Raw genomic sequence first — 25,853 nt, 5'->3', positions numbered from 1 at the left:
TGAAAAGTAATGTGACCAGGGCTGAGAATTGGGATATATTTTGTATTCAAAGTTAACTATATAGTAACTATTATAAAATATAAATTGAACTTTTTCTCCTTGCTAAAATGCCTTTCATGACTGTATCACACATTGACTCATCTTCAAACTTCTTAGCCTAACTCGTAAAGCCTCCATTATCAGGCTTCTAATTGTCTCTCCAGATTCATTTATAACCACTCTCCATTTCAAACTTTATATACTTGACTGATATTTAAACTTCTTTGGATCACACCAAATCATTTCACATATTTATATCAGTATGTTCTTATGTTTTTATTTTTGGCAATGATGATCTTGTTTCTTCTTTTGCCTAATTCCTGCTCATCTCAAGATTCAACTCAGGTGTCATCTGCCTTGCCAGGTTTTCCTTGAACCTGCCAGGAAGTATCCCTTCTTGTCTTCTCATAGCAAACCTGTATTAGGCACTTACTGTGCTGGAATTATATGCTGGCTTGCCTTTCCCACTTCACTCTGACCTGCTTACAGACAGGGACCATGTCATACTATGACACGGTCTTAATCTTTTTACTTTTCATATTCTAATACAGACTTTGCATATAAAAAAGAAAGCACATAATAAAGGTTTGTTGAGACTGATAGAAATCAACTTTCCTTTTGTATTTAACCATTCAGCAAAACTTGCTGGATTTATGACTGAAAAGCTAAAATTTAATTTATGTGTGTGTGGTAGAGGTTGAGTAACCTTTTTAGATTCTATTTATGTGATTTTTAAAAAAACTTTTCTATATAGATTAGATTTCAAATTGTATATAAATATATTGCTATACTTAACTGCTTCAGATGGAAAGGAATTTTAGTTGTTTTGAGCTTTGAGGTTATGTGTTACTTGTCATTTTGTGGTAAGTTTTACTTCATGAATAATCAAGTATCTGGTATTTTATAGTAGAAAAAGTAGTACTGTGTCAGTGTTTGAGTAGCAACAATTTTGGCTTTATGTCTTGTTTCATTTTTTTTTACTCTTAAGAATAAAAATAAAAGCTGAGAACATTACCTATAATGGATGATCACATATTTGCGTCTTGCTTTTCTGAGCATTTGATTGAGTTTTCTTTTAATATATAGGTAATATTAATTTGCTAGATGGTAATAATTTTAAATACCTTCTATTTTGAACTTTGCATTTTTCTTTTAATCCTTAATTTTATAATAGTTTTTGAAATATGATTTGCAGAGGAGTTTAATAAAGAAACTGGGCAGGCCCTTGTTGGAATAGAAACACTACCCCCCGACTTAAGAGATTTTGTTGAGGAAGACAACCAGCGATTTGAGAAAGAACTAGAAGAATGGGATGCACAACTTGCTCAGAAAGCCTTACAGGAAAAACTTCTAGCATCTCAGAAATTGAGAGAGTCCGAGTCTTCTGTGACAACAGGTTAGTCCATGTTTATTGCATTTTATCAATTTCATATTTATTATTGATAATTATTGTAAAAATAAGATATGCTTATTGAAACAGCAAGAGCAAAAAACTTTATCCTAGAGTTTGGAGACTCCAATTAAAAAAATCTGAAATTCCATCACTGAGAGATAAAAGGCAACAACTTAGTTTACCCCTTTGCTATATAACGCTGTATATACATATATACCATTTTTAAGCTGAATGAGATGATTTTGCTAATTCTCCATCTATGTATGTTGCCTACTTTGACTGACTTTTCTTGGCAAGATACCAAGAAAAACTGTGAAACTGCCAATTCACTAAAGTTTTCAAGGGAATGCACTCTAGTAATTTCATAGTTAAGCAAAATAACACTACTGGTAAATAGTATTAGTTAATGTAGAGTATTTGATTCTTTTCAGAATTCTTAAAAGACAGATTAGTGGCAACTAAATTTTTAATATATTCCAAGTGAAGAAAATCTGTGTAATCTATAAAACAAATGAGAAGTATATAAAAATATAAATATTTTAACAATTCTGTAATTATTAGATGATGAAAACAATAAAATATTAAGAACTACAAAAATAAAATACATTCTAGCACAATTGAAAATACAATGTCCAATGGTTTTTTAAGATTCATCTTATGATTAAGTTGTGAATATAATTTAAGATGATATTTTGTATTGTAAAGAAGATACTATTTCTGTTTAGTGGTTAGGGAAATGAGAAGAGATAAATTAGATCTTTTCCTTAAACTCATTTGTCTTTCCCTTTTTTTTTTTTAATTTATCCTGAGTGGATCATTTTGAATCACCCTTTTTTGTAAGGTTGTGTGTTTTGTTTTTATTTTTTAAGAAAGCATTCTCAGTGTTTGATTTTGTCTTTTACAGACAGATTCCTATGCACCTTTACCTAGATAAGTCTTAGCATCCTCCTTTGAACTTTAGACAGATTTACTCTTTGAATGAGAGATCTGTAAGACTACAGTGTGTTGTGGTGACTGCTGAACAGGCACGCACAAATCTTTCCAGACTTGCAACTTGTCTTCATGCAAATTGAATAGTTGAGTCCTTCATCTTGATTTTAAGCAGCATTGATTCAGCATTTTTAAAAGACTGTGAAAACGGTGTTATACTGCCATATTGATACATAAACGCAGTATGCAGTAGAGTGTCTCTCAGTACCACCATTGTAGTCTTTGGTGAGCTATACCAGATGAGGACTGCACTTTCTTCACGTACATCAAAGGCCAATGTGTAGAGCAGGTGAAACTCTATAGTTTTACAACACTGCAGTTTCATTATAGTAACCTTGTCCATGTTAGTAGAAAATAAAATAGCTCAGTAGCTATCAAGAGGTTTCTGAGGTCAAATAACTGTAGTAACTTTGTTATAGTTCCTGTCATTTTTGAGTTAGTTCCATCTCTGTGATTTCATCCTTTATCTGCTTCCAAATTACTCCCTAGAACTTACCCCAAGGTGGAGCTACTCTGTTATTCTTCACTTAATTTTTTTACACCTCCGTTTGCTTGTGACTGTTCGTATTGGTGGGAGGACAGGGCTGCATAAATAGCATAAATGTTAGTGGCACCTGAGCACTCAGATGAAGATGAGTCCTCTAGTCATCGGCCAAGCTCCAATCCAATTCTTGGTTCACTTATATTTTGTAGCATCACAATATTAAATTCTATATAGTCTGCTTTTCATCTTTTCTGTTTCTCACAAGAGTATCTAAATTTACAGACTTAACACATTCTATTTTTAGTAAGTCAAACTAAGACATATTCCCCACTAATATTCCTATGACAGGACTTGCCAGCTTTTCCCCATCATTTATATTTGTTATATTCCTTCTCTATGAAAAGGCCACATCTATATGCTCCATATCCTTTTTATTCTGATCAGTACTTCCTGTTACACACTTTATATCCTGTTTTGTAAGTTTAAAAAAATTCAGTAGTGGGCATTGTGCAGGTGCGTTCATGTCTCTTTTTAGTATTGGGAAAAAAAAAAAGAAACTTGAAGAGAAATGCAGCTGAAAGGAGCCAGAATAACTAAAAAATAAAGAGATGGTAAAGGTCAATTCACATGTAACTGTTAAGATAGTTATCTTCAGGACTGAGTTTTTAGAAGGCAATGACAATACTGCCTCAGTAGAAAACTGTGTGTCTTCTATAGAATTGCTAGAAATAGGCACTTTGAGTTAATAGAAGTAGAATATTGTAAATCTATAAATTTGGGATGTGTGTGAGATTATTGATTAAAAATTGAGTTCTACCACTATCTTATCTTATATATCACATAAAGAAATCTATCTTCCTTTGCAGGGCAATTTAACATACACAGTTGAATAAGAGAACCTATTATATTGTTCATTGGAATTACTTATCTCTTTTATTAGCAGAGAAATTTTACTTTAATGTTCATGCCATTTTTTTTTCCTATTTCTCCCTACAGTTTTCAAATAATTTAATATAATACTTTCATAATATCATAGACAACCTGTATTTATTTCTCAGGTGTACATTAGGATTATGAGTGACTAGTGGAAGTAATAAAAGGAGATCTTCTTCATAAAATCCATCAGAGTGATTTTTCTTCTCTCCCTGAAAATCTTTTCAATAAAGTTATAACCTAAGAACTATTAAAATCTAGTTTCTTCAGAATGATATTCCAAATAAGAATATTAATTTATATAGCATTAATTAAATGAGTATTTGTTCCTCTTTTGCTAACAGATAACCAAAAAAATCCATAGGCATCACTTCTTCAGCATGATTCATTGTCTTATTGAAACTAAGTAATAAGTGATAGGAAAGTTTTCTTCAATCCGTGTCACGCTACCTCTCTAATCTGCAAAAGAATATTTACCTTAACACTTAATGCTTAGAGATTTAGCCAGCAGTTCTTTACTACTGGTATATACATCAGGATTACCTGGGAGACTGTTTCGAGAACATACCAGCTAAGACTTATTGGGATCAGAATCTATGGAAGAAGGGTCCAGAGTATGTATTTTTAAAAAGATGTTCAGATAATTCTGAGTGTACCTCTGGCTAAGCATCATGGCTCTAGGCTATATGAATAACACCGTATTCTGAGGAGGAGGGAACTTTGCTTGAATTATTATTTTGCTTGTGTTACTCATATCTACTCAGAAGCTATTTGAAGTCCTTACAATATATCTATATAGCATACTCCGATTTTAAAAGCAAAAAAGAAACTGAAACCAAAAAATAAGGGTAGAAAAAATGAAGTAAAAAGTGTCTACAAGTCAAAAATAAGTTGATATTCCAGGAAAGTACAGTTGGTTCCTAAGAGTAAGATCTGGTAGAGTGGACAACATTCTCAGTATTTTCAGGATATTTTCAGTAGCCTCAGTATTTTAAGTTCCTTTAAAGCAGGGACCAAGTCATGTTTTTATTTAAATCTCCAGAGTGTAGCCTAATAAATGACACATGATAGATGCCCCTTAAATGTTTTCTGCTTTGATTTCATTCCCTTTGGAAATTGCAATAATGAGTTTCCTAGAGGTGATCTTCAGTGTATGGGAGTGCAGTCATTTTAAAAGTTTAGCCCAGATAGCTGTACTTTAGGAAAGAAATCGAAACTATGTGGTGCTGTTGTGACTTTTTCTTAGATAAATTGTAGGTTTAACTTTGGCTCCTAAGCCTCTACCTCCCACGTTACTGAGAATTCTGTTTGTGGTGCTACCTAAGAATCCGAAGCCTTTAAAAGTTTCTCTGATATCCTAGCCAGCCAGCCTAGCATGGCTTTTTATAGACTTCTTTGGGGGAATTATTGACTTTAAATGCATTTCTATAAGGAACATGGACTGCTGTTCTTTGAAGCAGTGCTCTTTAAGTATTTTTTTCTGGGTAGTGGAATGAGCTTTTTATTTTCCTCCTCTGGTTATTTGTTTGTTCTAGTGAACATGTCTTTTACTCTTCTGGTTTGACAAAATAAACTTAAAACCTCTTTTCTTTTTAATTTTACCCTCTATTAAATCTGAATCCCTTGTAATTCTTCCAAGACCATTATTCTATAAGCATGTTTCATCTTAACCAGGTTGTTCCCTATCACTCTTGCTTGTAGGGTCTTTTCCTGTCATTATGGTTTTGCTCATGAAGTATCCCTCATTTGAAAAATGTCCTTTTAGCCTCACTATTCTTGAAACTTTGTCCACTTATCCCCTAACAGTCCCAAATCGTTATGAATCTCCCTAATTACCCCTGTAGCAACTATTGTCTTTCCCCCCTTATTCTAGTCCCAATCTATTCTCAGTACCAGTTATATTTTTGTCTTGCTTACCATTATAAAGGCTCATTAGTAGCAAGGATGGAGAAGGAAATGGCAACCCACTCCAGTGTTCTTGCCTGGAGAATCCCAGGGATGGGAGAGCCTGGTGGGCTGCCATCTGTGGGGTCGCACAGAGTCGGACACGACTGAAGCGACTTAGCAGCAGCAGCAGTAGCAAGGAATTTATTCATCTTTTATCTGTCCTTACAGTGCCTTTGCTTATGCTATTCCTTCTGCCTAGAATGATCATCTTCATCTCCAAGATAATCTTCTCTACAAATCCTTCAAGACTTAGCTCAGTTGGCATTTCTTCTAGGAAGTCTTTCTTAGCATGCAACATCTTTCCAAGTGTGTGTATGGGTCCATGGTGCTTCTCTAGGACCTTGTGCATAAGTCTGTTACAGCACTTAGCATTTTGTGTTGTAATGGAGTATCCGTTTATTTGATTTTGTTGAGAGTTCCTTAAAGTGAGTAAATCTTATGTCATTTTTTCTTAACATTATTAATACCTAGCATAGTACTGAAAACGGCACATACTCATCAAACATGTTGGGAATGAAGTTTGGACTTTTGTTTCCAAACTCCCAGAACTTGAATCCTTGTAGGTTCACCTACTGTGATTACAGCACCACTCATACAAGTTCCATGGAAGATATTTTCACAGAGAAAATTCTAGAGAAAATAGTTTTGTATGACGTTTAGGCAGAATCATTCAGCATCACATAAGGTTTTTGGACTCAAATCCTTATGAGGAAGGAAACCTTAACCCTGGGGACCTATGTATATTTGACTGTGTTGATCAGATAAAACTGCTTCTGCTCTTAAGAGCTTTATTTACCTGCACTGTCTAGGTTTCTCTGGCTTAGCCCAGTGTCCTAGCAGATGAATTTCTTGACCCACATTGCATTAAGCTCACATCCTACTGTCAAGCATTGATGTTTTATCTGTTATAATGAGAAGAGACAGAGGGGGAAAACACAAGTAATGTAAGCTTCAGCAACAAGAAGTTTGTCTCTGTTAAGGCCTGAAATAGCTGACTTAAGCCACTTAATCATGAAACCTTCAGGAAGCAGACGCTCCGCTAAACTGGAGTTGTAGTGGCTGAGATTTTCTTAACTTTATCTATCATAGAGGCACATTGAAAGAACATTGCAGTTCTTAGGAAATCTAGAAATGAGACATTTAACTTCTTTTAGACTCTTTTCCTGTCACAAACATTGTTATCATTTCTTCCTTTAGTTTTCCGTGTCAGAGTATATTTCACTTCCATTATCCTAATGACTCATATCCAAAATGCAAGACACCTGCGGGGCAGTCTCCAAACCATTGTCTGCAGTGTATCTCGAATCTAACCAGTTCCCCTCTTCTCACTGTCTCTGTTATCCAAAAGCACAGTCATTTCTTGCTAATATTGCTCTGTAAGCAAGATGAAGAGCTTATGTTGCTGTTTTAGTACTTTTACTGATTTCTGGTTTTACTTTATTCTCTAATCTTATTTTCTTTACAGTGTAGCCAGAATAATTTTCTTTAAACTCAGCATGTTGTCATTGTATTTAGAATGTTTATCTACTTCCTTTTGCCCTTAAAACTTTCATGACTCAAGGGCCCCCATTTTATCCCTGTCTACGTCATCTCTTGCCATTTCTCCCCTCTTATACTATAGTCTGTAGTTCGACCACACTAGAAGCTTTTGGGATTGAATTCATGTTCACTTCATGGCTTTTCATTCTTCCACTTAATTCATTATGTTTCAACTGAGATGTTAGTTATCTCAAACCCCATAATCTTAAGTTACCCTTGCCCTATTTTATTCCTACAATGTATTATGATGATGTCACAGTTCATACATGTAATTCTTTGGTTAATAACTTTTTCCATAGTTAACTGTAAACTTCATGGGGACAGGGACTGGCCACTTTGTTAACACTGAGTCCCAGTGCCTAGCCTACTGCCTGGCACATAGACACTTAATTAAAATTCAGTGGATGAATGAATACTCATGCATCTATGTTGAAATTATAGTATTTCTCTTTTAATTATATTTCATTTTGAGAAAGGTTTTAAATTAATCAGATATTGGAAAGGATGACAGTAGTCCTGTTTCCCACCAGTTGGTTGAGTAGGAACTCAACCTATCCCGGTAACACTGTGCAATATTTTAGAATACATTGTTATTCCTTTTACCCTTCCATTGGTTTATTAACTCATTTGTTTCATTAAATTATTGTGTGCTTATTATATGCTCGGTGTGGAAGAAATAGGAATACAAAAGGAAGATAACACCCCTGCTCTTGAGATTCTTACAGTATAGCAGGGAATATAGGCTTGAAACAAAGTAATGAAGCTATAATTGTGGGAAAGTGCTATTAAAATGAAAGTATAAGTGACTGTAGAGCAGGAATTCTTGTCTGGGAGTGATTTTGACCTTCAGAGGGCATTTGACAATCCTGGAGACATTGCTGGTTGTCACAGCTGAGAGAGGGGGTCAGTACTACTGGTATTTAGTGGTTAGATGCCTGGGTACGCAGGAAAGCCCTCCACACCATAGCAGCATCTGACCTAAATGTCAGCAGTGCTGAGGCTGCGCAGCCCTGCCCTAGAAACGGAGTCAGTGGGAATACTTCCATGCGGAAACAGCATTTAAGCAAAAGGATATATAGAAGTTATTAGGTGGAGGAGTGAGGGTTGTTGACCTAACAGTCAAAGGGAAGAAAATGAGGAAAGATCCAGAAGTGGGACAGTTAGCCTCTTCTCTGGTGTATTGGATAAACTGGAAAAAGGCTAGTGTGTGTTTCTGTTTGAGCAAAGGACACCAGGTGATGGAGAGATGGACAGAGGCCCACTTATATAAAGCCTCATAGGTTGCATAAGGATAATATTGGGCTTGTCTGTCAAATAGCCAGTGGACATTCAGAGTACATTGTTGCATCTGTGGATTTAGAACTCAGAACATAAGTGAGATTTGTTTTTGTTAAGGTTTCAGTTTTTTTTGGAGGATAATTGCTTTACAGTGCTGTGTTGGTTTCTGCCTCCAGCAGCGTGAATCGGCCATGAGTGTACATACATCCCCTCCCTCCCACCCCAGCCCCCAGCCCACACAGGCTAGTGGACCAGCAGGGAAGGAAGGACGAGATGGGCTGAGAGCGTAGCATGTATTACCGTGTGTAAAATGGACAGCTCGTGGGAAGCTGTTGTATAACACAGGGAGCTCACCCCAGTGCTCTGTGATGACCCAAAGTGAGATTTTGATCCTTGTCCTAACAACAACAACAAAAATCTTACAATAAATTTCTTAGCATAAACTATAATGAGTGCTTTCTTCACTAATTATTTGACTTATCTGAGATTTGATTCTTTTCTTTTGGTAAACTCTGGAGGAGGAAGTGCTGTTGTTTGAAGCATGTATTACATTAGAGTCAATAAAGTAAAATTAATGTATAACTTCAAATGAGAAGTAAATAAGAAATTCATCTTAGTCTAGACTCACTGATTTATATTAGATATACAATTGATTCTTTTCTCATGAAGCACAAGCAGGAGAACCAGAATATCTAGAGCAGCCATCAAGAAGTGATTTCTCAAAGCACTTGAAAGAAGAAACCATTCGAATAATTACCAAGGCATCACATGAGCATGAAGATAAAAGTCCTGAAACAGTTTTGCAGTCGGTAAGAATTTTTCTTTTAGCTCTCTGAGCATACCCATCCATGTTCACGAGGTTTCTTAGCTGTGTAAGGAGAGTGACCTGTCTGGGAGTCGAGAGAGACCTGGCCAAGGGATGACTCTGCCGTGAACATGATGAGTGGTTGTAGGTGTCACCTAACTGCCTAGGTTGTAATTTCCTCAGCTATACATTTTTAAATGCTTCTTTTAAAAAAAAATAGTTTTTATCTTCCTGTTAGAGAATTATGAAAAATTATAATCATAGGCCAAACTGGTCATTTGATTTGGAACTTCAAAAGAGAAGTACAGAGTTTAACCTTATTTTTCTTTCCCCTCAACCTCCCTCCCACCCTGCCTTCTGTATTTAGTCTTACATTAGGATAGTTGGGAATATAGGGTATAATTTTCATTGCTCCATGGACTGTGTTTAACAAAATTCCAGATAGTCTAGGTTAGAGTAATATTAGCAGGATAAATATGACATTGTAAAACAGTTTATGCATATTTCAAGTGCCCTGTGTCAAATAGTCACTATTAACCTCCTTTAGTGTAATTTTCAAGTATTTAGCTGTGTCTTTTAATAACAATAAGTTGAACATAATAGTATTGTATTATGTTTCAGTGAATATGATATTCTGAGAGATGTTTCAAGGATTTCATACTATAGAACCATTCAGTTGCTATAGGTATTTATTTTTCATTAGTAAGCACAAACAGCTCTAATATAGGTTCCACAGTGGCTAATTTTAGGATTGAAGATGCCCACCCAGACAACAAAAGAAAAGAGGACATTTCAACACATAATTTCTGCTTATTGAGCTTAATCTCAACAGTAACCCTCTAATAACAGTGTGGCCTTTAATATTATAAGGCCATATTAACCAAAATGTTCAATTAATAGGATAGTCTTTTAGTTATATCTTGCTGAGCAAAGTGATATTGATAAATTATTTTTTAATTTAGTTTCCTTTTTGAAAAAGTTTGATTACATATCTTCTTACCATAAAAAAGTATTAATATAGTTTTTTATTATTATTCCAAATTCTGCAAATACCCTAGAGACTATAAAACACTTGAGGAACTGCTCATTCTAAAGCACTTCCTGGAAAATGTTTCTTTGAGTACATCTGAGTGAATGATAGAAGAGAGGACACCTTAGGAAGGAAGAAAAAGCACAGAAGTAAATACAAGGGAGAAATATTTTTGTCTGATTAAAAACATCTTTTGATAGGGCTTTTGCTAGTTAGGATTTTTATTTGTTAGAGTCTGCATTATGGTTGATAAGTTTCATCCTTTTAACTCATATCAAAAAGGTGGAAACATTACTTCGCTTAATGTAGAATCATGGTGGTGGTTTTTCTTTTTTTTTTTAGCTTGGCTAATCAGGTGCAGTTTAAATTTATAGAAATTAGCTCTTAAATTTAGATAGTTTATTCATGTGGTTATTATCTTATAAGGTAGCAGCCTACTGCTTCACCTTTAGCTGAAAAAGGATGGCATTGAGAAAATAGATTAGCTAGCATAAATATTTTTCGATTTGGTTTATCTTCTGGAGTTAAAAAACAACAGCTGGTCTCATTGTCTGTATAAATCCTGCACCATGTCTAGGAGTATGTTGATCATGACTGTATGACCAGTGTTTCTTGGTCTCATGGTCAGTTGTTTAGGATAATTAAAATTACTGGGTTTTCTCATTTAAAGGTATGCCTTAGAAACTAAGGGCAGCAGAGGATGAGATGGTTGGATAGCATCACCGATTTGGTGGACATGAATCTGAGCAAACTTGGTGAGATATTGAAGGACTGGGAAGCCTAGGCATGCTGCATTCCTTGGGGTCGCAAAGACTGAGGCATGACTTAGTGACTGAATAACAGCAAAGAAAGTAAATTGCAAAGAGTCTTTAGTTTTGGGGGTTAAATAGTTCTGAGGTTTTGAATATTAGTTTTATTTTCTGCAACCTATGCAAACTTGAATAAGTTGCTTAATTTTTCTAAACCTCAGTTTTTTAAAAATATAAAATGGAGGTGATTATAGGATAAATTAAGATCATTTTTTAAGTGCCTTGCATATAGTGTAGACTTAAGTAGCTCTTTATTTCCTTCTGTTACTTAAATCCTAACCATTTCACAAATGTACAGTATATAAAGTTTTGACATTAGTGTTAAGAAAAATTTCCTGAGAAGCTTAGAATCACAGAAGCCATAAAGAGATACTCTCCAGATGTTTAGACAGCTTGCTTTTTAGAAGAGAATCCCTAATTTTAAATGAAATATTTTAGAAAATTTAAAAATACAAAAAAGTAGACTCTAAGAATCATGCATAGTTCTACTACCCAAAGTTAATCACTTAATAAGTTAGTGTGTTTTCTTTCATTCTTATTTTTATATACAGATTGGTGATTTATTTTTGTAGTTGATTTACTACTGCATATACAATTTTATATTTTAATGTTTCTGTCACTTAACAACTTTCCTCATGTTGCAGATTCTTTGTAAAAAATGTTTAATGACTTAATAATAATTCATTGAGTGATCAAATTCTTGTTTACTTACTCATTCCCTTCTTATATATTTATTTCTACTTTTACATGATTTTAAAAAGACTGCTAAAAAATGAAAATTCTCCTATATTTTTGGTTATTTCTTTAGATTTCCATAGTGGAGTTATTAGGTTAAAAGCTGTGAGCGTATTGAGGAATCCAAAGGGGTTGAAAATATATAACTTTCTAATCACCCTTTAATGGGACCACTTTTTTTTTTTAACAAATTGGGTATTTAATCGATTTCAGGCAATTAATTAAAATCTTTGTGATCTAATTATTTTGCAGCTTATTAACTGAGGAATTTATTTTTAACCTTCCTTAAGTTCAGCCTTTATTAAGGTGTTCATAGAGGATGTGACCGTAAAAGGAAAAGATATCCTTAGGCATGCGTGCTCGGTCTCTTCAGCTGTATCCAACTCTTTGCGACCCTATGGACTGTAGTCCACCAGGCTCCTGTCCATGGGATTCTCCAAACAAGAACACTGGAGTGGGTTGCCGTACCCTCCTCCAGGGGATCTTCCTGATCTAGGGATTGAACCCACGTTTCCTGGGGCTCCTGCATTGCAGGCAGATTCTTTACTGCTGAGCCACTGGGGAAGCTCCTAAAATCCTTGTACTTTATTTCAGTGAACCCTAAAATTCTTTATATGAAAAATTTTATGGTAATTTAAGATATCTAAGCTTGATGAGAAATACTACAGAATGTGTGCCCAAAGCTGCTTCCTTTTTTCAACTTTCACCCAAATAATTAATAATATGCTGTTTAAACTGTTTTGTGGTAACTGGAAAGGTTTACAAAACATTTGTTTTTCCTAAGTGCAATTATTTCTTTCAAAGGAAATACGTTGTTATGTAAGGATCAGTATTCTAAGGAGTGCATTTCCTGGTTGATACTTTCCTTAAATTTATATTTATTATTCTTAATATATTATTGGTTTGAATTGGTTTGTTTGTGAGAAAATTTTCACCAAAAGTCCAGACAAATTTCTTAGTTTACCTGCTTATATTTCACTCTTGTGACTGGAAACCTAGGACAATATTTTCTCTCTTAATTATTTTTTTATTATTTTTTCTCTCTCTCTCAATTAATTCTTAATTAAATGTCATGGACCAAGCTTATCTCTGTAGACTATGTGTTAGTATATTGAGTTAAGATTATTCAAATATAAGCAATTCCAAGAAGCATCATAGTATAATGTTTATAATTTCTATCATTTATAGAACAGTAATTAACGTATCAGATTTCAGGTTAGCTGAATACTCTCTCCTGATCATGACAACCATGCAGGTTGGTTATATCCTCCTGAAAAGTCAAAGACTCAAACAAAGCAAAAGAAACCTTTCCTGAAAATGTCGTGGTTAATAATAGCATTTCATTTTAAAAAATAGTCCATCTGGCCACTGTTATTGTTTTATTAATTAAACTTTTTCTGCATACATACTTTGAAAAAGTCAGAAAATCTTCACATTACTAAAATTTACCCGTATTTTAAACTGCAATAAGACCACTCCGTTTTCATTAAAATTTTCTGTTTATTTGGTGTCAAAACTAAGTTGATTTTTGCGTAGGACAACTTTAAAGGTGCAATTTGAAATTAGTTAAGCAATCTGCTTTCAAGCACCGTAAGTATTCTTGAAATTTGTTTGCAGATAAATAGTGAATATGGTAGTCATCTATTCAGTAAAAAAGGATCCTTGTGAAATCTGAACAGTATTTTGAATGAACCATGTTAGTGTCTTTGAGTGGACTTTCCGGATTTTACACTGGCTTCCACTCCATTGGTTTAATGAAGTATATAGAATTTAACAAAAAAAAACAAATCTGAGTTGTTAAAAGTTGATATCACTTTCTAATAGCATTTCCAAAAATAAGAATTCATTGAGAACTCATGATGTAAATATATTATACCAGGTGCTAGGCACCTGAGTTAGGCACAAGAGATTATGGATATTATGTGGCAATATAATTAGTTATTAGAAAGGATAGATGGTAAATCATGAGAAGGAAAACTTACATATTCTCCTGGGGTTGGAGGAGGTCATATCTTATTTTGATGAAAATATCAAAAAACCTGTATAGAGTTATTAATTAAAAATAAATAAATCTTTCATCAATAAAGACAGCAGTAGGATATACAACTTCAGTATTAATTGTTTCTACAAATTTGGAATCCAAGGTGCTCTGTGAGGGGGAAAAAACACTTTTAAATTCAATTTAATATTAGAGATGCAAAGCAAAAGCTAGAGATCTTGTGTTATTACTGAATTAATGCATTTGCTTTGATGTTCAACTTTAGGTGGTTTTGTTTTCTACTAAACAAATACAGGAGTTTTAAAAGGATCAAGAGTCTATGCACTTAAACTGAGTGCTTCCATTGTTCTCTTTTCTAATGTTCACACTAATGATTTTTTTCTGCAGAAACCTGAAAATACCACAAGCCAGCCACCTTCTAACCAGCAAGTTGTAGAGGTGGAGATTCCTCATGTAGGGAAATTTATGATTGAGTCAAAGGAGGGGGGTTATGATGATGAGGTACCTTTATTGTAGCCCTTGGCACTATTTCCACTTGTTTTTTTGCTATTTAAATGCAAGTGCTTTGGGCATGCCTGCACCCTCACACTGTGTCTCTTGCTGCATAACATACAGCTTTGCCACCCACAGTCTGAAATTACCTTACCAATTGCTAACAGTATTAAATACTTTGAATTTCAAGTGAAAATGTAACTAGAAAGCTTATGAATTTGGCAAAAGAATAGTTTTGTATTGCAAGAGTTAGTTCCTTTGTTCACACACAGAATTTGTTTACTCTCAGGTTGGTAAGTTTTAATTAAGTTTGTTTAATTAAATAGGAAAAATTTTTTGAGCACTTAAAACTTTTATTCTCCTTTCCTGTTTTGCTTGAAGTGTCAGTTATACTTTGCCCACTATTTCCTACCAGGAGATCCTGCAGTCTGATGTGTGGTGTACATTAGTAAATAGATAGGCTTCCCTGGAGGGTCGGTTGGAAAAGAATTGCAGTGCAGGAGACTGCCTGCAATACTGCAGACTGGGGTTGGTTTGGTTTTGTTTTTTCCCAACCTCTGTGTGACTGAACTGAATAATTCATCAGCATTGCTAAATACCTATCAGTATTTTGTACACTGGGCACCTCATCTTACCTCTTCTTATCACTCCACTGTTAATTTTCATCTACTTAGTTTTCTAACATTATGGAGTCACTTTTGCTTCATATGGTTCTTGGGAATCCAGGTGAAAATTGCTCTTGTCTTGATCCCATCAGATTTTTTCCCCCCTTTACCACTTTTTTCTTAACACTTTTCGATTTTGATATTTTCCATATTTGAGAGCAGCCAGTAAAGCTGTTTCTGAATAGTAACAACAGAGAAGACAGATCCTGAATTCTATCATTTGTTAGTTATTACTGGCATGGATGAGAACTGAATGTATATTAATTTTTTTCCAAGTAACTTTTTCAGACTGTCTTCAAGGTTATAATTACACTCTTGTATGAGTCTCTTCACTTTCATGCGTTCATCACCAAAAATCAGAGGTGTCATAAAGACATTACTATTACTGTGCCACTGTAAGACCGCATGGGCCGTAAAGAGACTGAGAAGTAGATTTGTGAGTTAGGAACTGATCAGAAGGATTTTCTGAAGCAGATAGTTAGATATATTGCAACTATCTGTGTGTGATCCAAAATATGCTATGGGCAGTACTTTTAGTGAATCAGAGGTAATGGATGCAGTCTCTTGATTGCTCCAATATTATAGCTTCATAGTGTCTTGAGATTTTCATTTTTCAGATATTTTAAAATATAAACATTTAAGAATATAGCCATTCCTCGGTATCCAGGGGGATTAGTTCCAGGACCCTCCCTGACCCCAGCAGATACCAAAATCTGCAGATGCTCAAATCCATTATACAAAATAAACTATTGTGAAAACAAAGAAATACTTAAATATTTAATACTTAATAGCAGTACATTTTTCTATTTAACCATTTCTATGTTGGTGGTACTTGAAGATTATGGAAACTGGCATGTTGTATTAAAAATATTTTAAAAAATGTTAATTTGTTGATCAAGCATCTTAGTGCTTGTTTTAGGGTAAGCCTTTTGGCATTTACAAAAATAGAATTGTGATTAATTATTTAACACTATCATTTGTGCAAGTGCTTATGCTATTGGCAGAGTTTTGTGTTTTGTGTGTATGTGTGTGTGTTTTAATTTATTGGAGTGATAGTTTAGCAGTGCATGTGCCTTGTAACTCTTAAAAATAAGTTATATGGATACAGGGCTGCTGCTTAGATGTTTAGATTGTATGGTTGTACAAGCAGGGGTACCTGGCCTGCTGGCAGAATGGAGCTGGAATTTAGCCTATGCTGAGGTCACCAAGCCTTAAAGAAGAAGCATGTTTTTAAATAAAAAGAACATTGATTTTTCTGAATGGTTCTCTTACAGAGCAGCACATTTTTCTAAATTGTCAAGAAGGTGGTGCCTTTTAAAAAATTCTTCAGCTCAGACGGGATGCCTTTTTGCACTTTGCACAAAGGCACCATGCCAGCTAGCTGTGGCCCTGTATGGAAGATTTTGAGAGATACTTACATGCATATCAGATCACATTTGCTACCCAAAAAAAGTGCAACGTTTGATTTATAGTAAAAATCAAAGGACTTTCAACTTGCATGTAAAGGAATTATTTTGTTTTTGTGATTTTTTTTTTCTCTATGATAACCATTCAAAAGTTCTTACTTTAAATCCCTTATGGCAGATCATGATGACACCGAACATGCAAGGTATTATCATGGCCATAGGTAAATCCCGGAGTGTGTATGACAGGTGTGGCCCTGAAGCAGGGTTCTTTAAGGTACAATGAACATTTTCATTTTATTTATTTTTTTTAAGTGAACTTCTTAAAATGTTGCATTTCCTTGAATTAAATTTGTTTTCCTATGTAATTTCTCTCTTCATATCTTAGCCATGACCACCTGATGTTCTGGGGGTTTCTTTTATACGTGAATCTAAGACTGATTATTTTTTTAATTCAGATACTTCAACAAAAACAAAGCATTTTACCCAAGTTACCCTAATAGTACACCTCTGGTTTGTTAGCAGGAGTTTGAATTGTATATATATTTAAAGCAAATACAGGGTATTGATGAGCAAAAGTAGGAACTGAGTATCTGCCTCTGGTAATTTATTTTTTTTCCTCTGATAATATTATTAGTCAGTATGGCTTTGATTTTATTATCATTTCATACTAAATTGCTTTCTTCATTTAGTTTCTAAAATAATTCATTTATTATTTTGTTTCTTAATTATGTTCCTCATAATTAATTTTAATATCTTAGTTATTTCAAAACATGCGACCATCAAGCTGATGCATTATTCTGTGACTAGATTTTTCTTCCCTCTTATGCCAGATGTTAACAATGTTTTGATAACAGTATTATTTGTTATTATATATTTGAAAGATGAAATCACTCCATTTGGTTTTCACTTTCTTTAGTGAAAGTAGCTCACTTGTGTTCAACTCTTTGCAACCCCATGGACTATATACCGTCCATGGAATTCTTCAGGCCAGAATACTTGAATGGGTAGCCTATCCCTTCTCCAGGGGATCTTCCCAACCCAGGGATCGAACCCAGGTCTCCCACATTGCAGGCAAGCTCTTTACCAGCTGAGCCACAAGGGAAGCCCAAGGACACTGGAGTGGGTAGCCTAGCCCTTCTCCAGCAGACCTTCCTGGGGGTCTCATGCATTGTAGGCAGATTCTTAACCGGCTGAGCTATCAGCAAAGCCCAACTTGAGGTTAACCAAAAATAATCACTTTTTTTCACTCCTCCCTCCCCTTTAGTGTTTGTTATTTACAAAAAACAAAAAACAAACTTTTTTGTGGTGTAGTTCACGTCAGCAAGCCATGTAAGTTATATGTTCCCTTTCTTAACATTTACTATTTAAAAATTTCCCTTTTCTATACTCTACCACCTTTCAACTCGATCTTTAAGAAATTTCTTTTTAGTATTTCTTTCAGTGTATAGTACAAACAAAGGCCTTGTTAATAGTAGACTTAGATCAGTAAACACGTTAGACTGGTTAGAATTAGAGGGACCAAGCATCCTGGTATGCCTGGGACGGCATAAAGTCCTGGGATACAGGACTTTAGATGCTAAACGATTAAATTTCTGGCACACTAGTCCCAAAATGAGTTGTTCACTTTGTTAAGATCCTATGAGAGAGTTTGAAAACTACTTTACCATAAAAAGAAAGAAAAACAACTTTTATGTTTAAAAATTCTAGCCTTATTCCCAGGTAACCTACATTTCTTTTCTTAAAAATCACTAAATACATGTCTTCTAAAGTGTTCATCTACTTTATGGAAGAGTTACCTGTCATTTACACTACCATTGTCATTTTTGGTCAAGTTTGGGTATCTTTATATTGAACTGGAAGCTTCACTCTTATTTATACATGGATACTTTCAAAGAGCCAACTAATAATACATACTATAAACAACGGTAATCACACCATGTCCCCCCCACCCCCAATCAGTGATAACACTTTTCAATTATTTCATCAAATCCTTTTGGTTTTATTTAAGAAGGATGCCTGTGATTTGTGATTCTTAGTTTACCTATTTCCTGTTGAATTCCCGACCATGGAATGTGATTGACAAACTCTCTTTATTCTCCGGCCTCATATACACACATTAAGACATACAATTTTTATCCCTACGTCAACACACAGAATTTTGTCATTTGATTAAATCAGAATTCTCAGCTTGTGCTGTTACTTTTTCTGTGCTACTTAGGGTTGAACTGAGTCATAAACATTATTATTGTACTTTTCCCCCCTCAGATTTCATTTTCTTTGGAATTAGTCGGTTTTTTTGTTGTTTGCTTAGTTTTTTGCTCTGTTCTTCATTAGAGTTTTTGTGTGTTTTTGTTGTTGCTGTTGTTTTGTGTTTTTTGTAGAAGTCTATTCTGGGGCTTTATGACCTGCTCCGGTCTGCACTGGTTTTCCTCTCTTCTTCATATGTAACTAGTGTCTTGAGATCTTCTTTTGCTGTCACTTTCGGGATGGCCTTTGCATCTTGCTCTTTGTGTATTTTCTGTATCTCATTTGTTTGTTTTTAAATTTACCTGCTGATTCTGATGCAGCAGAAAATCTCTAAAGTTTATTATTTCTCTACATTTGCATCTATCTGTAATTGAGGAATATGTATGTTTTATATATATACATAATATAGGGATGTTTATATTTAAAATATATATATTTATATACAAATATATATATAAATATAAGTGATATATAAATATATATCACTTATATTTATATAATATATATAGTATATATAAATATATAAAATATAGGATATCTTTATAATTAGTGTATATTTTTGGTATAGGTAAATGATTAGCATTTTGAAAATTCTGGCTGATAATATAAAATTTGAGAAAACATGTCCTATAAATAACAAAAATAACATATACAAAATGCAGCCATTCAGTAATAATAGTGGTGTTTTAAATAAAACTAATAACTGTCTCTCCTGCTGCCCTGTTCTAACTACTTCTAACATTTGTATAGCCTTTCTGATATTTTTGTTTGTAAATACATACATAGAGAATTTTTTTGACTTTCACTATTCATATTATTTTATAATTATTTATATTTTATAACTCAGAAACATATTGTGAGTATTCTTAGGCCAATATATCTACCACATTGTCTATACCACCTGCATTTAGTATTCTGTGGTATAGATGTACTCTCATTTATTATATATTACCCTCTCTTTGGACATATGGCATATATTTTTTCCCCATCTGCCATTTCTGTTTGAATTTAGTCTATGGTACCTTTTTCTATAAAGCAGTTTTTAAAATACTGTGGTATCTATACTATCTTTCCTCTCTTTTCTGGAGTTTCATTGCTATGCAAAAAGTCATCTTCAACAAAGGTACTATAAATTTTCTACAATTTTTCTTAAAACATTGTTCTTAATTTTTATTTTATAAATTCAAAAAGACCCTATTTACATTTAACTGTAGCATTGTATTTGGGCTTTCTGCATTCTATATTAAATAAAAAATTGCTCTATGTTTTTATTTGGGGGCTGTCTTCCCAGGTTTGCAGTTATACTTGTTAAGTTCCTTTACTGTCCTGTTTTCTTTAACTCTAGTGTAATTTACATAAGAATTAACTGTTCCTTAAGAGTAAACTAGAACTCACTTATAATATAACCATATGAGCTTGGCCTCTTTTTTTGGCTGTAGATCTTTTGACAGAGTTTTTGATTCCCTTTACAACAGTTGATCTGTTTAACTGTTCTGTACATTCTTGACATTTGATTCTAATCATTACTGACATTCAGTATTAAATCACAAAATATGTATATATAGCACAGAATCTAACATATGACGATTGCTTCTGTCTTCCTATGTTCCCTAAATCAGATATAGTATAGTTTTAATTTCCTTTCTTTATAATGCTTGGTTTATGATAAATTAAGGTAAAGGTTTTTTGTTGTTTTTTTTTTTTTCTTTTTTAATATTTATTCTGTCCTATCACAGTACTAAAGAAAAATCTTTGTTGGATTTATTTTGTATTAGCTTTTTTGCTGTGAGAAGATGTTTTTCAACTCTGTGCATATATAAGTACTTCTAAATATAGATTTCCTTATGCATTACAATTAAAACAATTTTTTAAATGTTATATATGTTTGCTAGTTGAAAAACCATATAATGAAAATGTTAGCTTTGTTACTGATAAAAAGATCAGTTGGTCAATGAAACTTACATCTCGCTGGGTAAGTGTCCTCGGTAAGGCTTAACTTCTGAATTAGGAAGGGTTAGCAATCTGGTCAGTCACAGTTACTATTTCAACCACAGGCCCTCCCACATTGGGGTCTGCCTCTATAAACCAAATACTAAAGAGTTAATATGCAGGCAGACACTTAAGACACTCAGGTAAGTCCTTCTCCCAAGATGACTTTGTTATGATTGGTTTTCACTGTTAACAGAAAGTCCCCAAATCATAGTGGCTTAAAGACAGAAATTTCTGTCATGTAAAAACAAAATCCAGAGAAAGGCAATACAAGGCTACTATGATAAGCAAAAAAAATAAAAGCCAGAAGGAAAGGAAAGGAATAATACTCTCAAAGTACTAGTTACTCGTATGTGTATGTATGGTAGTAGGAGTGGGAGGGGTCATATCATAATTAAAATTGTTGGATTAGTATTATTTTTTTCATTTACTTTCAGATATTTTAAATTTTCTTTTATGTATTTTTTATACCTATTAAAGTGCCCTTAGGATTTTAATGAAGCAATAACACTACTATATTATGAAACTTTTTTCCTTGCCTCATAACAGTTATTTCATTGCCTCATAACAGTTGTTCCCAGTTGATATAACTTTATCAGTTTGCTATCTCTTTTTAAATTCCTGTTATTATTACTTCTCTGTTTATTAAGTAGTTATGAAAATATATTTACTAAACTATAAAACTTGCTGAAAAGTACACAGTTCATGAGTTTACAGCTCAGTAAATTATCACAGAGTACACATATTCATGTAACTACCTATCGGGTCAAGACAGAGAACATTATAATACTCCAGAAACTACCCTTGTTTATCCTTCCTGTGAACTACACTCTTCCCCCATCCAAAAGTAGATGTTATCTGAACTTCTGACAATGTAAGTAAGTTTTCTTGTTGAACTTTATATACCTGGAGTCTTTTACTGTAGGTCCATTGTGTCTGGCTGCTTTTACTCAAGAATATGTTTGGAGCTTCATATGTATTAATGGATATAGTTAGAATTTGTTTATTTTCTTAATGGTATTTCATTGAATAACTACACTATTTTTGTCCCATTCTGTTGATGGGCATATTCAAAAGATATTTATTATGTGCTTATATCAAAGTATTTATATCAAGGTACTAGTGAATATAGCCAGGGAAGTGATGGACTAAGTTTCTGCCTTAATGAAGCTTATTTTTCTAGGAGAAAGTAAATACTAATTGGAGTTACAATCAGTATGATAAAGTAGCATTTTGACATGGAAGAAGAACATATAATGGAAAACCAGAAATGTTATCTAGAGGACTTCTTAGAGAAAGTGATGTTTAAACTAGTAAAATACACATATATCAAAACATAGAATGTAAACATTTCTCTTTCACTTTTTTTCCTTTTTATTTTTTTGTTGAAGGATAATTGCTTTACAGAATTTTGTTGTTTTCTGTCAGACCTCAACACGAATCAGCCATAGGTATACATACATCCCCTCCCTTTTGAAGCTCCCTCCCACCTCCCTCCCCATCCCACTCTGTGTTGATAACAGAGCCCCTGTTTGAGTTTCCTGAGCCACACAGCAAATTCCCATTGGCTGTCTATTTTACATATGGTAATGTAGGTTTCCATGTTACTGTTTTCATACATCTCACCTTCTCCTCCTCTCTCCCCATGTCCATGAATCTATTCTCTATGTCTGTTTCTCCATTAATGCCCTGTAAATAAATTCTTCAGTACCATTTTTTTAGATTCTGTATATGTGCGTTAGAATACAGTTATTTATCTTTCTCTTTCTGACTCACTTCACTCAGTATAATAGGTTCTAGGTTCATCCACCTCATCAGAACTGACTTAAATGCTGAGTAATATTCCATTGTGTGTATGTACCACATCTTTTTTATCCAGGTCATCTGTCAATGGACATCTAGGTTGCTTCCATGTTCTAACTATTGTAGATAGTGCTACAGTGAACAATGGGATACATGTGTCTTTTTCAATTTTGGTTTCCTTAGGGTATATGCCTAGGAGTAGGATTGCTGGGTCATATGGTGGTTTTATTCCTAGTTTTTTAAGGAATCTCCATACCGTCTTTCATAGTGGCTGTATCAATTTACATTCCCACCAACAGGGCAGGAACATTCCCTTTTCCCCACACCCTCTCCAGCATTTATTGTTTGTAGATTTTTTGATGATGGCCATTCTGACAGGTGTGAGGTGATATCTCATTGTGGTTTTGATTTACATTTCTAATTTACATATCTAATTTCATTCTTTTATACGTAGCTATTCAGTTTCCCCAGCCCCATTTATTGGAGAGGCTGTATTTGCCCCATTGAATAGTCTTGCCTCCTTTGTCAAAAATAAGGCACCCATAGGTGCATGGGTTTATTTATGGGCTTTCTCTCTAGTTCCTTTGGTCTATATTTCTGTTTTTGTGCCAGTACCATACTGTCTTGATGACTGTAACTTTGTAGTATAGTCTGAAATCAGGCATGTTGATTCCTTCCAGCTCCATTCTTCTTTCTCAAGACTGCTTTGGCTGTTCAAGGTCGTTTGTGTTTCCATATGAATTGTGAAATTTTTTGTGCTAGTTCTGGGGAAAATGCCATTGGTAATTTGATAGGGATCACATTGAATCTGTAGATTGCATTTGGTAGTATAGTCATTTTCACAAAACTGATTCTTCCTCCCCAGGAACATGGAATATCTCTCCATATGTTTATGTCATCTTTGATTTCTTTCATCAGTGTCTTATAATTTTCTGTGTACAGTTCTTTTGTCTCCTTATATGTTTATTCCTAGATATTTAATTCTTTTTGCTGCAGTGGTGAATGGGATTGATTCCTTAACTTCTCTTTCTGATTTTTCATTGTTAGTATATAGAAATGCAAGTGATTTCTGTGTATTGATTTTGTATCCTGACACTTTGCTAAATTCACTGATTAGCTGTAGTAATTTTCTGATACTATCTTTAGGGTTTTCTGTGTACAGAATCATGTCATCTGCAGATAGTGAGAAGTTTGCTTTTTCTTTCCTGATCTGGATTCCTTTTGTTTCTTTTTCTTCTCTGATTGCTGTAGCTAGGACTTCCAGAACTATGTTGAATAATAGTGCTGACAGTGGACACCCTTGTCTTGTTCCTGATCTTTGGGGGAATGCTTTCAGTTTTTCACCATTGAGAGTAATGTTTGCTGTAGGCTTATTATATATGGCCTTTACTATGTTGAGGTTGGTTCCTTCTGTGCCCATTTTTTGAGGAGTTTTAATCATAAATGGGTGCTGAATTTTGTCAAGGGCTTTTTCTGCATCTATTGAGATTATCTTATGGTTTTGATCTTTCAATTTGTTAATATGATGTATCACATTGATTGATTTGCGTGTATTGAAGAATCCTTGCATCCCTGGAATAAACCCAGCTTAATCATTGGTGTGGAAACTTCTTGATGTGTTGCTGAATTCAGTTTGCTAAAATTTAGTTGAGGATTTCTGCATCTATGTTCATCAGTGATACTGGCCTGTAGTTTTATTTTTGTATGTTGTCTTTGTCTGGTTTTGGTGTCAGGGTGATGGTGGCCTCATAGAATGAGTTTGGAAGTGTTCCTTCCTCTGCAGTTTTTTGAAAGAGTTTTAGAAGGATAGGTATTAGCTCTTCTCTAAGTGTTTGATAGAATTCTCCTGTGAAGCCATCTGGCCCTGGGCTTTTGTTTTTTGGTAGATTTTTGATCACAGCTTCCATTTCAGCTTGTAATTGGGTTGTACATAATTTCTATTTCTTCCTGGTTCACTCTTGGAAGACTGAACTTTTCTAAGAATCAGTCCCTTTCTTCCAGGTTATCCATTTTATTGCCATATAGTTGTTCATAATAGTCTCTTATAATCCTTTGTGTTTCTGCATTGTCTGTTGTAACCTCTCCTTTTTTGTTTCTAATTTTATTGATTTGATTCTTCTCTCTTCTTTTCTTGATGAGTCTGGCTAAAGGTTTGTCAATTTTGTTTATCTTCTCAAAGAACCAGCCTTTAGTTTTATTAATCTTCACTATTGTTTCCTTCATTTCTTTTTCGCTTATTTCTACTCAGATCTTATGATTTCTTTCCTTCTATTAATATTGGGTTTTTTTGTTCTTTTTCCAGTTGTTTTAGGTGTAAAGTTAGGTTGTCTATTCGATGTTTTTCTTGTTTCCTGAGGTAGGATTGTTTTGCTATAAACTTCCCTCTTAGGACTGCTTTTGCTGTAGCCCATAAGTTTGGGGTTGTTGTGTTTTCATTGTCATTTGCTTCTAGAAATTTTTTGATTTCCCTTTTGATTTCTTCAGTAACATGTTGATTATTTAGAAATACATTTTTTAACCTCCATGTGTTTGTGTTTCATACAGTTTTTTCCTAGTAATTGACATCTAGTCTCATAGCATTGTGGTCAAGAAGATGCTTGATACGATTTCAATTTTTTTAAATTTGATTTGTGACCCAAGCTGTGGTCTATCCTGGAGAATGTTCCATGTGCACTTGAGAAGAGGTGTATTCTTCTGCATTTTGATGGAATGTCCTGAAAATATCAAAGAGATCCATCTCATCTAATGTATCATTTAAGACTTGTGTTTCCTTATTAATTTTCTGTTTTGATGATCTGTTCATTGGTGTGAGTGGGGTGTTAAAGTCTCCAACTATTATTGTGTTACTGTCAGTTTCTCCTTTTATATCTGTCAGTATTGAGGTGCTCCTATGTTGGGTGCATATATATTTACAATTGTTATGTCTTCTACTTGGATTGGTCCCTTGATGATTATGTAGTGTCCTTCCTTATCTCTTGTAATATTCTTTATTTTAAGATCTGTTTTGTCTGATATGAGGATTGCTACTCCAGCTTTCTTTTGCTTCCGATTTCCTTGGAATGTAGTTTTCCATCCTCTCGCTTTTTGTCTTTAGATATAAAGTGGGTTTCTTGTAGACAGCATGTATATGGGTCTTCTTTTTGTATCCATTCAGCCAGCCTGTGTCTTTTGGTTGGAGCATTTAATCCATTTACATTTAAAGTAATTATTGATGTATATGTTCGTGTTACCATTTTCTTATTTGTTTGGGGTTGATTTTGTAGATCTTTT

General features: G+C 34.1%; 1 protein-coding gene across 5 annotated transcripts in view; it reads left to right on the top strand.

Annotated features, from left to right (window-relative positions):
• USP25 (ubiquitin specific peptidase 25) overlaps nt 1-25,853 on the top strand; it is a 158,862-nt gene that overhangs the window by 107,682 nt on the left and 25,327 nt on the right. For 3 of the 5 annotated variants that reach the window (XM_043893203.1, XM_043893205.1, XM_043893207.1), the window contains 4 exons: nt 1,235-1,435; nt 9,273-9,412; nt 14,369-14,482; nt 16,723-16,818. In XM_043893203.1, coding sequence (XP_043749138.1) covers nt 1,235-1,435; nt 9,273-9,412; nt 14,369-14,482; nt 16,723-16,818 — 551 coding nt within the window. The remainder of the gene's footprint in view (nt 1-1,234; nt 1,436-9,272; nt 9,413-14,368; nt 14,483-16,722; nt 16,819-25,853) is intronic. The other 2 variants (XM_043893204.1, XM_043893206.1) reach the window with 2 other exon arrangements.

The sequence above is a fragment of the Cervus elaphus genome, chromosome 31 (assembly GCF_910594005.1).
Source record: "Cervus elaphus chromosome 31, mCerEla1.1, whole genome shotgun sequence".
Classification (NCBI taxonomy): domain Eukaryota; kingdom Metazoa; phylum Chordata; class Mammalia; order Artiodactyla; family Cervidae; genus Cervus; species Cervus elaphus.
The sequence above is the reverse complement of the archived record's forward strand: the minus strand, read 5'-3'. Positions and strand labels throughout refer to the sequence as shown.